General features: G+C 37.7%; 1 protein-coding gene across 1 annotated transcript in view; it reads right to left on the bottom strand.

Annotated features, from left to right (window-relative positions):
* SYT10 (synaptotagmin 10) overlaps positions 1-2,488 on the bottom strand; it is a 46,331-nt gene extending 43,843 nt beyond the window's left edge. Inside the window, exon 1 of the mRNA XM_027443617.3 lies at positions 2,141-2,488. Within this exon, the coding sequence (XP_027299418.1) occupies positions 2,141-2,291 (151 nt within the window). The 5' untranslated portion in view covers positions 2,292-2,488. The remainder of the gene's footprint in view (positions 1-2,140) is intronic.
* Positions 2,489-17,482: the final 14,994 nt, after the last annotated feature.

Genomic DNA, 17,482 nt, shown 5'->3' with positions numbered 1-17,482 from the left:
GGACAACATTAACTTTACACATAGAGATGGAAATATAAATGCATTTGAAGAGCAGAATAAATACCTCTCTATGGCACGGTTTACCTTTCGATGACCACATTTTCTCAGCCTAGATACTGTATTTACTATCTTTCACCTCAGCAAATTCATGAGAGTAATATTTACATCTTGTCTATCCAAGTGTTTACATATTAAAATATTGTCAATTATCAACAATGACTGTGTGTCTGTTCTTCCTCTGAAGTCATAAAGTATTAAAGTATGATTACTAGCACTGTTAGTAATTGATGAGACAATGTTTAATTTAATGTGTGTGTCAATAAAATCGACACCCTTAATGTTTTTCTTTTTGGAGGAAAAAGTTAGATTTAGGAACTCAGTTGAGATGTGGAACCATGTGATTCAAGCCCTTTCTTGGTTAATTGTCAATTATTATTTTTTTCTAATCTCACAATTACAACTTTGTTAGTGTTTTTGTATGTAAATCACCAAGAATATTGTTGACTTTAAAGAAATGAAGATATTTGTTCAAAAATGTAGACAATTCTTCAAAAGAAGCTTCTGTAATACACAGTACAACATGAAGGCAAGTGTTGGGAGATTCAAATTTGCTAGACAGCAATACTTGGTTTACCTTGTGGGACATTTCTGTATCTTTCACTACCCACCTGTTTATATTCATTTGTTTTTTACATGACACCTAATACTGACTCCCTGTGCAGCACTCTCTAAAAATCAGATAGAGAAACTAATCTTTTCAGAGCCCAGTTTTCAAAGCTTCATGAGGTTATTTTCATGCAACCTTTTACGATTTGGACAAGACGGCTCAAAGAGTGTACATATACTCGTCAGATGGTATTTACAAAGCACAGCAAATCCACAATCCGTGCTGGTGGAAGCATGCTACACCCCCTCACCCTGCTGCCCTGGCTGTCCAAGCCCTGATGGGTTGGTCCGGGCCCCTCCTGCAGCCTTCACAGGCTGCAAACTGAGCACTTGCCTCAAGCACAAAGCCCCAGGAGAACCGTGCAGGTACCCAAGTCTGAAAGAATTGCTCCTCTCTAAGGACGGTAGCAGTAACAGTTGTTTTGTTTGTTTGTTTGTTTGTTTTTGTGCTGAGATACTAAATATCTCGGAATTTGCAGTAAATTTGATATTAGAAGGAGAAAAAAAAAAAGCAAAAAAAAAAACAAACCAAACCAAAACAAACAAACAAAAACAAAACAAAACAAAAAAAAACAACTAACAGATGCCGTGGTAGCAACAACGCAGCTGGGGCACATGCTCAGAACCTGCTGCTTTTCATGACTTGGTGTCAATTTATTTAATTTGCGCTGTACGCTTGTTATTTGTTGGCCATAATGCAAGCTGTCCTGCTGCATTTATGAACTTACAGAATAGGTTAGCGATCACTTCTGGCAGAAATTAAGAACTTGGACTAATTTTCAAACCCTGTCCTCAAAACCAGCACCATGGCAAAACAGTGGTTCTGGAGTGTAGTGAACAGAAAAATGCAAATGAGCAGAGCCAGTTCCAGAAGATCCAGACAGTCCAGAAATCAATGACCAAAGACAAACTCATTAGGAGTCTAGCTGGTTTCGACCCTGACATGTTTTTCTTCTGGCTTCGGAATATTTAAATTTACACGAATTCCCTCATCCCACCCCCCAAAAAAAATTTTTTTCCCGGACGAGTCCTGGACCAGAGCGACCCGGAGGGCTGTGCTGCTCCTGCTGTCTCCTGCCGGCAGGCAGAGAGCTCTCCCCCGGCTAACACAGGGGATGCGCACCCCTGTCCCGCAGCGCGCTGCCGCGGGTCACCGCTCGGTGCCTGGAGCCCGGGGACCGCCAGCGCGTAACGGAGCGCCCCGAAGGGCAGCTGGGGAGATGAGAAAAAAGGGACGACGGGGCGCAAAGCCCCCGCAGCACTGAAGAACGCCCGACTCTGCTGCCCAAGCATCAAACGCAGCCGTCGGCTGCGGGAGGGAGAGGATTTTAAAGCGGGCTGCGAGCCTGCCCCCCTAATCCCCCCCCCCCCCATCCGCCCCCTCGGCACGCAGGGAAGGCAAAGGAAAAAGTTGCGCTCTCCGGCCGCCCACGCCGGCGGCAGGACGGGAGCGGCGGCGGGACGGGCGCGGTACCTGTGCCGCCGATGCCCTGGCGGGCGGTCTCCAGGGGGAAGATGCCGGCGCACTTCTCCCGCTCCACCTGCCCGCCCAGGCACAGCTCGGAGATGATCTGCAGCGCCTTGTGGCACAGGCTGCCCACGCCGTCCTCCGCGGAGAAACTCATCTCTTCTGCCCCGGCCGGCCGCTCTAAGCCATGGCCGGTGCGGGACGGCTCCGCACCGGCACCGCACCGGAGCCGCACCGCACCGGCACCCGCGCAGCCTCCCGCGGGGAGCGGAGCGGGGCGGAGCGGAGCGGCAGCGGGGAGCGGCGGAGCGCCGGGTGCGGTGCGAGTGAAACCGCGCTCTCATCCGAAGAAGAAGTAGTGAAGGTTGGGGGGGGGGGGGGGGGGGGGGAGACGCCAAAAAAAAAAAAGGGGGGGGGGGGAGGAGGGGGAAAAAAATCAAAAGAGGAAAAAAAAAAAAAAAAAGCATCCACTTAGCAACGCCTTTTGTGCCTAGCGGGCTTCGGTAGGCGGCTTGGCCAATGGCAGCCTGGCGAAGGGGGGCGCAGGTGGCGGGGGGGCCCTTCGCATCCCTCGGGGAAAGTTTGCCTTCCCCGCCCCGCCGCCGGCTGAGGGGCGGCGGCGCCCGGGGGGAGCGCGGCGGGGCGGCGGCGGCGGCGCTCAGGGGCGCCGGGAGCTCAGGGGCGGGGGTGCCGCTGGCGGAGGCGGGTGGGGGTCCCGTGGGGTTCTTTGGTCGCAGAAGGAAGAAGAAGAGTTTACTGAGCACCCGGCCCCGTCGTTTTTCCCAGGACATCATTTCTTAGATGAGCCGGGCAGTGTAATCTTCTATACCGTCTGCTGAGCAACATCAGATAATTTCATTCACAAACAACAACAACAACAAAATAATAATAAAAAAGATCTCCAAGACGCTTTTCAGCAGCAGTTATGAAACAGTTGACTTCGGCTGTTCCTCTAACTTGCAAAGGAGTTAGAGTAAGCTTGCAATTGTCTGGTGTATTTCCTCAAAAAGTTTTTTTTTTTTTTTTTTTTCCTTTCTTTCTTTCTTCTTCTTTTAAGTTTGTTTATGGATAAAAAGTTCTCTGTGCTGTGTGTGCTCGACACACATGGAGAAATCAGTACAGCATATACTGCTAGTAGTTGTTTAAGTTACTGGCTGCATAGCAGAACAGGACTTTATGCTATTTGTTAGTATACTTCCTGACATTCTGATTTATTTTTTTATGTTTATGAAGAAAAATGTTTCTACTTTGATGGCATATGTGTCTTTCAATACTTAATTCTAATTAGGCATAGTTGAAAGGAAGTCCGCTAGCAGATTGCTTAACAGCACTGCCTGTAGTCTACTGCTAGTGTGGCTTGGTTTCATAAGCATGAGTGTACTGATGTGCTTTTTTCCCCCGATCTCATTTTTTTAAATCTGTTACCTGAATATTGATAACTGTCTCTAACAAAATGCAAAGCTTAACATTTGAAAGCTTTATAACCATCAATAACTGTAAATTATGAAATACTACAGAAATGTTTATCTAGGTTTAATTCAGAAATTCTGTACTTTGTATAGTATAGATGCTTGTAAAAAAGAAAAGTTGCTTCTGAAAACGAGCCATTTGGCATTTTGAAGGCTCCTGCATTTATGCATACTAATTCATTCACAGGTATTTTTCAAAATCTTAGGAAACCAATAGATTCTGTAGTACACAAACTGTAACAGCTACAGAAATTATGTTCCTCAAAGCTTTTTCACACACATAGCAGGCATTTCAGAAATATCAGATGCTACTAAATACATCTTTCACTGCTCATGCATTTACTGAGACTAGCATTGTCAAAACTCTATGTTATTGCTGCAAAATGTTCTGACAATTCCTAGAATGTTTGGACTCTTATTATAACTATTCAGGGCACAGAACTGAGGAGCCCTATTTGAGCAGTCATTCAGCTTTCATAGGGATCTAAATCAGTATGATTATCTCATGAAAATAGGCTTGCTAGTAATAATAATAATAATAAAGTGCATATTTTCATTATAGTGAAGGCAACTGGTACCTACTTCCAAACTTCAAAGCATGAGCATATTTACTGTTCATGTGACATTAACAGTGCTGTTCCCAAAATTCTGTCATGCACCACCAACTAATAATTAAGCAGTCTGTTTATCTTTGAGACAAATTCGTAACTCTAACAGAAGCTTACAGGAGATACACCTACAGACTGATGAAGAAAGGGTCTTGACCAGAAATTGGTTTTAAAGAGAGTGAGGACTGCATTTAAAGCCAGAGAGCTAAGCTGCTCTATTTCTGAACTTGTCTACAGACTCTATGTGCCAATGGTTGTATCAGAGTTCATGAGTGAAATCTATCATCTAAGGTTACTGGCACTGTTGCCATTGAATACAATTGAGTCAACATTTCACACGTAAATTAGCTTGCAACCCTGCTTATTCACTTATATAATGAGAGTTAGGTACATTCTTACATTGTTTGCTTTTGCACACAAAAGCTTTGTTTCAGTGAAGAGCATACCATCTTATTGCTGTTATCATTCATAGTATTGATAGGTACATACATAAGGAAAAGCTTATTCTATGTATACTCAACATTGGTATATATGAAAAATTTATGAAGACTGAGATTTTCATATAGGTATCTGGAACCAGATACCTCTCTTAGGTGTCCTAAGTACTTTTGAAAATGTTTTTATGTACACAGAAAGTACCAGCCACAGTCAGTAGTATCACTGCATATTTATCCTAATCTTTAGTAAGTAGCATTGATTTAAACTCTGTTTCATCAACAATCTCTTTTTTTCTCAGCCTTAGTACTATGAGATGAGTTTTAGTAGGAGATGAACAATTCTTCTCATGAGACACGACAGTCTTATCCTAAGTCGTATCCAGACATACTTTTTGTTGTTGGAGACAAGTTGTTCATGAAGGGAATTCTTCCCATCTGTATTGAGAAGTTTAGTTAAAAATGTGAATTCAGGTTAGAAATCATGCCATTTTTCTTCAACATGTTGTTTCAGTGGAAAACTTTATTTATTTATTTATTTATTTTTCCTGCATCTGAAAGGACATACATGCTTGCTTTCTAGTTTCAGCTTCCAAAACTTGTATGTTTAATAGTCTGCCAGTTCTCAGGTGAATATGCAATTGCATTGTGTGTCCTTGTGCCTACAAAGCCCAGTTATCTTATTTCCCATTTGGAAGTGCTCCCAGGCTGTCTCACCATGTGTAATTTGGTAAGACATGGTGGACTCATTCCTCATGGCTTCCATGATTGCACCAGACCATACCCACTTTTACTATACTGACTGCTGGTCATTACAAAATTCATACTGGCTTGACTGCTTTCTGGTGACTGACATTGACAAAGGAAAAATAATCAATTTTCTTTACATTATTTCTGTATATTCATATCCCCATTTTGTCAATGAAATATCCAACTAATGGTTAAGGTATTATACTTTGGACTGGAATAAGATGGAAGAAATACCCAGTTTTGTAAGATGTATCCTTCAACAGACACTGTATAAGAATTCTGAAGTTTAGTCAGTATGGATAGCCTAAAGACAGATATAATTCAGATGTCTTACAGAACTAAACTGCACTGCTAAGTGTAAGGCCACAATTTATCTAGTGTAAATGAGTGAAAAACTGGTAACGCACAAAGGAAAGATGGTCTAGTAGGTGTTGAGTGAGAGGTACTCTCTCTGCTGCAGGTGTCTGAAATTCAGCTAGGGTGGCAGTGTACGATGCCAAAGATGTCTGTCTGCAATAGAAAGTGGACTGTGACCGAATTTGTAGCTGTGCTTGTAAGTAGAGACTGGCCATGAGGGTACTGCTGGACATGGCCAACTAGAGGCTCTGTAGATACAGCTGAATGGTTAGGCCTTGACTTGTGCACTTTTCACCAGCTGTCCTCTGTTTCTTGTACATCATGTACTTCTTTTCATATACTCTGTATATTTAAGAAAATGGTACCCTCATCTTAGCCGTAAGCTTCAAGTATTTCTGTATTTTCTTACCTCATCTGAGAATTTGGCCTTGGTTTCTTGATTTGGGATTCAATGATGATACCAAAAAAGCAACAGAGTTGGGGAAAAAAGAAAAATTTCAGCTTTCAGCATTTAAGAGGCTACCAGTAGGAAAAAAAAAAAAAAAAAAAAAAGGTGAAGATACAGGTTACAAATATGATTTTTATTTGTAACAGTTACACATACAAATTTTTCCTGATAGCATCTTTTTAAATTTTAAATCCCATATATATAGAAAAATAAACTCTAAAACATTAAAGATGGCTGTACTTTGTCTGAATAGTTTTAACTGTCTAATTTTCAGTAACAAGCATCTTTCCCTGCTAATGTTAAAAAAACAAACAAACAAAAAAAAAACAAACAGCAGCAGGCATTATTACAGTTATGCAGCAATCCATGAGACAGTCAAAGAGGAATGTTGCTAACCTTCAAATTAGAGAGAAGGTACTGTAAGCTTTGTAGAGGTGCATGTAATAATAGACTGAAACATTATGTCAGATGGATATAAGAATGCTACTGTTCTTCTTTTTCATCCAAATTGAATGAAGATCAGATCATTTTTGTCACAATTAGGCCTCTGCTCAAAAAAAGTGCTCTGCTAAAGTGAAAGTCTGGCACATGATTCCAACATAATAATTTCCTTCCTTGTTGTGATATGAAAAAGTAACTGCTTGGCATTGTTTTGTCATCAGAGCAAATATTGTACAAGGAGGGAGACAGCTTCAAGCTTTCTGAATATTCAAAACTTCCTGCTTGGAAGAGGACTGAGGCCTCATGGCTACAGCAGTGAAGGGTCTTGGGTGTGAGTTCCTACTTTGATCAGTCTTCAGGCTGTCCCTGTGAATTTGAGAGTGACTGCTAATTTTTCTGAGTAGATTCTCTTGACTAGTAATTTTTTCTATTATCCTTTATTTTATATATTATATATATATTATACATAGTAGGATATATATATTTATCCTACATAAGTTTGAATACTTTGGAACAGTAACCCTTTCAAGTTTCAACAGTACTAAACAAAATATTAAATTTCCATTATTATAACAGTCTTCTCAAATTTGCTCTTCTCACTCCTACCTTTTTCATAGTATCTAGCACAATGGAGCCCTAATCTGTGTGATTTTTTTCAACTTCTAATTCCCTATAAGTAAAAAACAATATGTAAACCTCTTCCTCCCCATTTAGCCCAACCATATGCTCCCTTGATTTTCAGAAATGTTGAACAATAACAATGTTATTTTTCCACATAATGTCGTGAAGTTGATATTTAAGATTAAAAGACAAAAGAGTCCTACAGGACATATATAGGATGTGTACAGAATGTTGCTGATGCAACTCTGAGAGTCAGCAGCAAATAATGTTTGCAATTTTGTGGATTTATTATTATTATTATTATTATTATTATTATTATTATTATTATTATTATTATTATTATTATTATTACTATTTCTGCAAAGCCTGAAGCATGTGGTATGGTCTTTTTTGTGTCTCTCTGAGCGGAAAGAATAGCAAAGCTAAAGGGATCTGTAAACTAGCAGATCCCAAGAGACCACTCTGGCTATCTTGGGGAAGGGCTGCGTGGTCTGCATGCCATGTGCCTCATGTAAAGATATTAAGACCTACCTGCCCGATAATGTACAAAGGAACTGTGAAAGTTCATTGATTAATTATCATGAAATGAACATGTCAGTTGATGCCAGGGTGCATGAAGGGCAGGTAGCTTACTGAGGGTCACAGAATTGAGAGAAATAAGGTGTCCAGGCTGGGACATGGGCCCATGGGCAGGCCCAGCTGGGCTGATCCTCGGGCTGAGCATGGCAGGGCTGAGGGAGCTGGTGGCTTGTGAAGGCTGGGGAACACTGAGGCCATGCAGCAGTCTCTCTGGGGCAGGTGCTTACGGCCCTGGGCTGACGTGGGGTAGAGGAGCCCTTGGGGGAGCTGGGCAGGGACAGTCTGGCCCAGCAGTGCCCTGAGGGTCCTGTCAGTTGATATATTAATGGTGGTAATTAATAGTAGATGGAAGTAAGGAGTGCTTAGAAAACCTTATCTGGCTAATATTCTGTCATAAATGAGTTGAAACGGTGGTTGAAGATGTGGTGTTTCGTGGTGAGGTGCTCCAGTCTGGTGACAGATACTGGAGCAAAGCAACAGTGACTCCTGTTGTGTGATGGCTGATTATGCTTTGGCAGAGGTGACAGGAGTGATTTGGAGATAGTGTCCTCCTCTGATTTATTTATTTATTTATTTATTTATTTATTTATTTATTTATTTATTTTCTTTTCCACCTACTTAAAACAGAAGAAAGGCAAAGTCACACAAAAGCAATGTATTCAATGTATTTGAACAAGTGTGTAAGACACAGTGCCTTAAAAGGACATATTATATCAACAGGTAGCATGTTAGCAATCTTGCCTTTTTTTTTTTTTCTTCCTTTCACCTTCCCTTCTTTCTCTTAGTTTCAGTTATTGAGATATGAATTTATGACTGGTAGTAGAGAGTTTTCTTCAGCTGTGGATAAGTCATGCTGGAATAATGTTGTGATTTAGGAAGTAGATGGATCAAATAATTCAGAATAATTCTGAATAGGACAATAGTTGTTTTTTTTTTTTTTTTTCTTTCTCAAAGACTTTTGAAAGTTTTTCCTCAAAGTCAGATTCCTAAAAGTACTCTGTCTCTAATAGTGTAAGCTAGCCATAAGCCTTGGTGGAATAAGGTATGTTTTGCTACTAGTGTGGTTCAAAGCAGCCAGATTTTGCTGATGAATTTAGGTCATTCATCTGCATCTAATGAATTGATGTTTCTCTGTGCCTTCTAGTGAAATGGCTATGAACATGCTCCTTATTGATTTCCAAAAGCTATTACCAAACTGAATCCAGCCAAAAGCAGTTTGTTTGATGATTATTATTTTTTGTTCTGGTTTTGTTCTCAGTACTTGATTGTTTCATGGCAAAGTTCCTTCTATAACAGCTACAAAGTTTGTTTCCAAAATATTTCATTGAAAAGCCTAATCAATTAAGGATTTTGTAGCCCCTTATTTTGTACCTCTGTCTCACTGTAACAAAGTTCAATCTTAGTGGAACTCAGTTTCAACTTTGAAATAATTTGTGGCTGTGCAATTACAGGAAAAAAGGAATACACTCTTTTACAACAATACATTAAGATATCTTCTGTTTAAGCTAATTAGAATAAAATAGGTCAACTATTTATGAAATGAACACCTGTTCATCTTCACTATCAATAGCCACTGAACAAAATTATTACATATATATAATCATTTAGTTCCACATAATAGAAACAAATACTACTGAGCATTGTCAAAAGAGTAAAGACACCAACTCTGCCTCCACATTCATTCATGATAAATGAGCCTCATTTCAGCATTTGTTGAGTAGCAGAAGACCTTTATCCTGTGGCATTGTCCTATTCCACTGTCATTATTTCTTAATTATCTCTATCATCACTAGTTTGGAGCTTGGTGTATGTTACTGGCCAAATTTAGCTTTGACTTAAGTGGGTACAATGCCATTTACTCCCAACAGAAATTATGTCCGTTTGTGTCAGGACTGAGCTTAATTCTCAGTTCTTAACCGGTAGTTCATGATTCATTTTCTTTGTTCACAGCAGATTCTGGAAAATGAACTCAGAAAACTAATTTTTACAATGAGAAGATGCTATTCAATGCACATCTGTGTATGAATCTCATGCTGCTATCTTCACCCTTTCTTTGCCACCTGCCCTGCTTGGGAAAAAAAGAGAGCTGCCCTCAAAAGGTGTCTGATGTCCTACAAACCAGCTTGGAACACTTAGACATGCTCGTTGAAAAGCTGATGGTGGTAACACTCTATGGCCATCTTCAACCAAATCTATCCCCAGAGGTAATTGAAAATTAATCAGATTCTTCCCACTGTGCTCAACTCTTTAGTACTTTAACAACTTAAAAACTGAGTAATACTTTGGCTAGACCATGACACCATAATAATGTGTATAACTGTAAAGTGATATATCATTCTGAGAGGATCTTCTTTCCCAACTGAATCATGGGAAATACATTCTGTTAGGCTTAGAGGGATGTTTTCAATTCTCTTATTTATTTATTTATTTTGTCATTTGAGAGAAAGGAGCTAATCTCTGGTAATTTTAACTGACACAACTTCAATTTTGTATAATCAGTCATTCCAGGGATTTCTTCCTTCCTAGCCCTTAATCAGCACTCTGCATTTAGTTTATAGTCAGGGGAATAAGCTAGAAACAATGCTCAAATACAATGTGTCAGCACCATGTAAAGACATGTCTGTGGAGCTTTTCTCACATATTTCAGTTAACAACTGGAGTGCAGTTGCTGCTCTCTGAAGAATTTTGTGGGGATGGGAACTGGCAGTGGGCATAGCTTCCCAGAAGGAATGGAAAGGAAACAGACAGAGCCATGGCATTGTTTCTTTTCTCCATCACTGACTTGCAAAATGGGCAGGACTGGTGCTCTGGAGAAGCGTGCTGTATGTCTTTGAACAGTTTTCACATGTGGCTGGAGGGAGTCAGATTTCCTTGTAGGCTCCTCATTATACAATATTTGTAAATGGCTTAAATAATGGTCTTGCAAATGGCTTAAATAAATGCCAGGAAAGCTGATTCCCTCCACCCCACCTCAAATTCTGGTTATCCATCATGGTTTAATTACCATAACACAAAGTATAATATTTACATATATCTTAATATAGTGTGCAAGCATTGAGGAAACAGGCAGAATCTGCTTAGAGGTCACAGCTAATAATTATTTTGAAAGCTGTATCAGTGTTATTTTATTTTAAGTGCACTATATATATTCCATGCTTATGGAAAAGTGGAATTTTTCAGCTTGTTTCAATATGCTGTCATGTTGGCCCACCACCCTGGTAAGAGTCCTGTGATGTATACAGAGATGTAGGAATGGATCAGGATATATAACAATATTCATATTAACAAACCAAGCATGTAAACCAACGTATTTCAAATGTGGCTGAATCATGAAAGTTCTTATCAAGATTTCATATCAGTATTTCTAACTTGTCATTCAATTAATGTGAGAAGTGTTTGCCTAAATAAAGTCTGGTGAGGCATAAATAAACTTGAAGGGGTGGGAGAAGAGCCAAATATTCTTGCTAGTAATATATATATATATATATATATATATATATATATATACATATATATATACATATATATATATAAAGTATATGGTTCGCTAACTTTCACAAGCAGCTTCATTTAACGTCTGGTCTCAGTGTCCCTAAAGGAAGATGTCAAAATATGCATTTCATTGACAAATTGCCTACCTGAGAAGGAACATGACAGAGCTGTAGAGGATGTTTTACCATTTCAAAACCACTTAGGAAAATCTATACATGCAAAATGTCCCTTCCACTTTTTTATTTTTTTTCAGCATTAGTTGTCACAAGTACTTTCTCTCTTAAAGATATGAACTTTTCCCAAATTGTTTATAATGTATGTACTGAAAGGAAAAAGGGAGCTGGTAAATGTCACAATAAAATTATATATTGATTATTAGAATTTGTCTTATATTAACTGACTGAAAACAAACTTCTGGGGTATTCTAATAGTAGCATCCTCCCATTAACTGTACAACTCAAGAATCAAGGCACAGTTTTAGGGTTAGAATCACTGCCAAATAATTGTGAACACTGCATGTTTAGCACTCCTTTCTTAAACAGTGAATTTCTGAGAAATCAATTTCTCCTCCCAGTAAAGGTGAAAATATGGCCAAACTCTCCTCTACAGCTAATCACTATGTAGCAGAAAGAAACTGCAAAGAATCCAGCAGTAGATCTGGTTATGAGGCTGCTCCTATTCAGGTTTTGATCAGTTTTGAGGGTTTTGCTTTGTTTCAGGGCAGCATAAATGCTTATTTATTTATTTATTTATTTACTCTTTCTTTGTAATGCATAAACATTTTATGGTTATTGTACCAGTCCATTAGTCAAAGATCAGCTAGAAATCAGGTGATGAGAGTTTAAGACCTAGGCCTATAAAAGAAGATTTCAGAAGAATTTATGGTTAGGATTCATCTCATCTACATTTAAATATCTACATTGTAGAAGTATATATCTGATCTGGTCATCCGTTTATAGCTTATGTGTAGTGTATTGTGATTTATCTGAGCCCTCTTGTTTGCCTTAAGATGAGATAAATTCTTCACTTGGAATAACTGTTCTTCTCCATTGAGTATGAAAGGATGGTCAGCTCAGGATGGGCACAAGAATCCCACTCTAACTCTGGACTCTAAGTCCAATGATGTTATTCAGAATTTCATCTTCTAAGAAAAATGGTACCCCTAGAAAGTGTTAAGATATTGTAGTATACCATGCAACTATAGAACCAAGAATTTCCATAGGAAAGCAACTTGTTTTCACTAACCTCCCAGTACCCCACTGAGTGTGATCCAATGGGGATGCTTGGATTTGTTATCTGATGAACAACACCCATGACAAAAGACACATGCCAAAATAATTCTGAGATCCCCTTGCACAACCTCCTCCTGCACCTGCTCATTTTCTTGGAAGCCAGAGCCCTTTCACTGATGTCCTGCACACGGTGTTTGTTTTGGCACATTGTCATGGAAAGGCAAGAGAATAGCTGCTGGGTGGTAGGGCTATAGCAAGACAGACTTAGGAATCAATTTATGTTATCCCTGCCTGGCTTCTGTTCTGCAGCATACATGCCTCAGTTCTGGTGTGATTGGGACTTAAAAGAATATGCAGAGGTTCCATTGTGTATGATAAAAGAGCTTTGGAACTAGATTATTAAGTACTGTTATAGTATTTGCTTATTACCTATCCCTGTGAGGAAGCAGACACTGTTTTCTATGTCACTTGAGTAATCTAATGTAGGAGTAAACATGCTCTGATACATCTATCATACAGGAGCAGAGTTTGGTCTCTTTCAAAACGGGACTGAGACTACATACTTTCTAAAGTTCCCTGGCAATGACCAGCTGTCCACACAATGAATGGTTCCCATGCAAGTCTCATGAGCCTAATAATTAAAAGCAATAAACAGATTTCCTGCACATGCATAGGCACAAGTGGGCAGTACATGGTAAAATTGGCTGCTCTGAGGTATGTTGACAACCCCCTGGTAATTACAGCGGTTGCTTACTAAGTGGAACTACTTTTATTTTGTGAGTCTCTGCTTTCCCCCAAACCACATATTCCAGGTGCTACATGGCAGTGTGTTAGAGCAATTGGGAAGAACCAGAAATTCCTTAGTCTGCTCAATTGCCTGAATGGCAGCAGAGTTTGGGCTGATGATGAGAATCTTACCCACAAAGCATATCCATGGATGTAGCTTACCATATCTGCGTGGCTATGTGAAACTATGATGAATATATGATGAGTATATATATCCCTTTAATTTGTAAATCTGTTCAAAGAACAAGCTGGAATAAGCGGGGCTGGAGAAGGCTTAATAGCTTAATAAAATAACAAAATAAATGTGTGTGTCTGTACATATTTGTAAATACATTTTTCTATATGTTATACATGTTACATATGAGGAACAAACCCAAGTAGTAATTGTCTTTGTAACAATTTATTGAACCCATTATAAAACTTAAGGAAAACTTGCAATGCAGAACATTTACATGATAAAAAAATCTGGTGAAAATAAAATGTAAAACAGAAGAAATATGCATAAATATGTGTTGTAGTCAGTCAGATATTTGACTGCTGAGAATTATGAAACAAAAGAGGTTCTTCAGGGCAACAGAAGGAAAATGCTTGAAAAGATAGAAGCATAGAAAATGTAGAAAATAAAAGATAAATGAATGCATTAAGTTATTCCTGCTCTGAGTACTTAAAACAACAACAAACCAAACCAACCAACCAAACAAACAAAAAAAATCACCAAAATTAGCAATAAACATTGCTTAAAAGGTAATAAGAAGACAGGAAATAAAGAAGAATAGCAGGCTAGAATGGGAGGCTAAACTGACATCAATAAATTAGTGAACAGTGTATTGAGCAGAGAAAGAATTAGTGTAGTGAATTTGGCTGATGAAGTTCAGAGGCACTTAATTTTGATTCATGATCTAGTGACATGATGGATTTATTACAGTATGGTGGAGAGAATTTGGGGTTACCTTCTGTTGGCAGGGAATCTCTAGCTCATCCCTTTTGTTTAGTAGTACTTGACAACACACTCTTACCAATGCTTAGTAAACAGTATGCTGAGGAAACATCCTAATTTGGTGTTTTTATAAATCTCAATAAACAAATTTGCATGTCCTATGTCTGGGAGCAATGATAGACCATTTCAGAAATGACTTGGTTCCTTAGAAACACAGGCTGGGAATTCATGTCTAGACTATTCTAATAAAACAATGTGCATACCATTATTTATTTATTTATTTTTGAGCATGTTTTTATGATAATTAAAATACTATACAAAATTATGCATTCAACACCTTTAAAAATGAATAATACAACACTTTAAAGTAATAGTTCTCTTTAATCTCAGTTGAGTAGAACCATGATGGTTCATGGCTACTCAGAAGCTTGTTGAACAGTAAGAATTTAGTTAGCATTCAAGATGGCCATCTCACTTTAACTGTTGTAGACATATATATGCATATTTAATATGTAAATAACATGAATATGTAAGTGATTTCTTGGTGTGCAAATTTCAACCACCTGATGCTTATATTTCTCTGATTTATTATTGTCCTATAACAGCACAACAATTCTGAAGTTGCCTGCATAACTGACAACATTATACAATACCCACTTAGGAGCAATCCAAAGCCACTTGAACTAATGAAAAGATTCATATTGACTTCCAGGTGTTCTAGAGCTAACTCTCAAGAGTCTGTTACTGAACAAATTCACTGGATTTATGCTGTTATATAATCTAAGATTATAAGATTATTTTTTTTTTCCCAAGAAAATCTGAATAAGAAAGAACAAACACAACATGCTTATAATAAATATATGTATATACACATATGCATAATATACTTACCTATGAATCAGTAAATTTGCATTAAGATCCTTCATATATCAATACATTTATATAATTTATTAATGTACAACTGTCTAAATATGTTTTGCAGGCATTATATCTTTAGATACTAAATAATTAATCACTTCATCTTACTTTTCAGTAGAGGGCACTCAGAACAAATCATAGATCAAAATAATGTATAAAAGACACTAACCATAATGCAGGATATTCATTAAAAACATTGTGTCTTAACACAAAAAAACACTGTGTCTTAAGCAAGGCTGCTATGCATTTACATCTGTTTCAAATGTAAAGCAACTATATTAAAAGATAAACTTAAGAAAACTTGAGCTGTCTCTTTTGCACATTCTTACGTATTTCACAGCATGATGTAAGTAAGCTATTAAACTTTGAGAAAAAGCGGTTTGTTCATTTTTATGGATTAACTAGCCAGGGTCTAATAAAATATTTAACAACTTTTTAATGAACTAAGCCTGTCCTTTCTTCCCAGACATAATGAATAGTGTGTATAGGTCTTGGCAATAGAAATTATTCCCTTTTTTTGGTACAGATCACTTAAAATATGCAAAGTAGAAAACATTCAGGCTTTTTTTTTTTTTTTTACCTCCCCCTCCTCTCCCCCCCCCCCAAAAAAAAAAGGAAAGGAAGGAAAGGAAAGGAAACTAATTTGTGAATAAGAATAATGTCCCGATTCCTTTCTGTTTTCATTTAGCTTTTATGCCAATATAACTCCAATGAATGCAGCTATCACAGCATTATAAAAAGATTAATGCAGTGTGTATGTGGACAAGCAATTTGATTATATCACATTTCATAAGGAAATACAGCAGATTCAAATGAGCTTTTATAAAAATGCTAATATTTTAAATAATATTCAAGAAAAGAATCAACCTTTGTCACTTAGAAGACATTTCCAAATGGAAGTGAAATGTAACAAACTTAAGAAATGAAAACTTTTAATGCCTTTCATACAGTTGTTATATAAGAGCTCTATTTTGCTCCATAAGTATAAAATAGAAGCTATTTTTCTTTCTTTTATTTTTTAAAATAACATTTATTTTACCTTACAAATATCTGAACTTTGAATAGGTATCTGTATTTGATACAGTGAATACTTTGTGAATTAATGTTTGTTAACCTGAGCCCATAACCCTTGTACGCACAAGTTCCATAAAAACATGGTTTAGTTATTTTTTGTGCAGGAATGGCTTTTTTTTTTTTTCTTTCTTGAAGATTAATTTCTATTATCTATCATGTCCAGATTAAATTTAGAAAATGGTTTATGCTTGTTTGTACCTATATAGAAATAAACATCAGTCACAGACATTTAATTATTGCTTCAAGTGGTTGTTTTATACCATTTTATATGTTTTCTACCCTTGTGGAATGCTAAAACTGATACAGTTTACCTACAGAAGAGACACATGAAATGAAACTCTCTGATACTTTTCCAAAAGTGCATTTCAAGTTTGACCTGCTGGAGGTGCAGGAAATTCTATCTGCATGTTAATTCCTTATTGGGAATGACTTAAAAATTGTCCTAGCTAAGGTGAATCTACTTTCACTGCTTTCAAGACTCAGTGGCCTGACTTTAGCTTTAGAAGATTGGAGTTTATTTTGCCATGTAATGCACCTCACTAATAACTGCAGTACTTCTGTTATTCTAGTGATAAATTTCTATTAAATCAGCACTGTTAACCAAGTGGAACAGGCACCAGTTCTTTGGGACTAGCTACTAGGTATTAGCAGAAAAATTGCAAACTCATTTTATTTCTGAACTAACCTGGCACCAGAATATGAAGCTACTCCTGTAAAGGTGAAAAGCTAGAAAGATAATCTACCGTACTGCTAACTCTAAAGGTTCAGCCAGTGCTGTATCACTGTGTGACATAACTCAAGGTTTTTCGTTTTTAAAATGTGTAACCCTGGTGATTTAGATATTGACTTTAAAGATCTTCCTAGAAGAAAGTTTATTATATTATCTCTCCTTCATGTCAGAAAAGTATATACTGTGAAATTGAAGTAACACACCATTTCTCAAAAAGAAAAGAAAAAAAAAAAAAGAAAGGAAACTAATCTGTGCTCTAGCTTTATAGCTTTATTGGGGGAAAAAAAATTAATCACAAAGTCATTTAAGTGTGTTTTATAAATATACATGTTATATTTGAGGAAGACTACAAGCCAAGAAAAAAATATATGTATTTGGTTATGCTCTTTGAAATATGTATATGTGTATATATGTATTTATCATACAGTATGTTTCGTGCACTGCATACTGCTAGTATTTTAAACTCCCACAA

This window comes from Anas platyrhynchos, chromosome 1, assembly GCF_047663525.1.
Source record: "Anas platyrhynchos isolate ZD024472 breed Pekin duck chromosome 1, IASCAAS_PekinDuck_T2T, whole genome shotgun sequence".
NCBI classification, from domain to species: Eukaryota; Metazoa; Chordata; class Aves; order Anseriformes; family Anatidae; genus Anas; species Anas platyrhynchos.
This window is presented reverse-complemented; position numbering and strand designations above follow the sequence as displayed.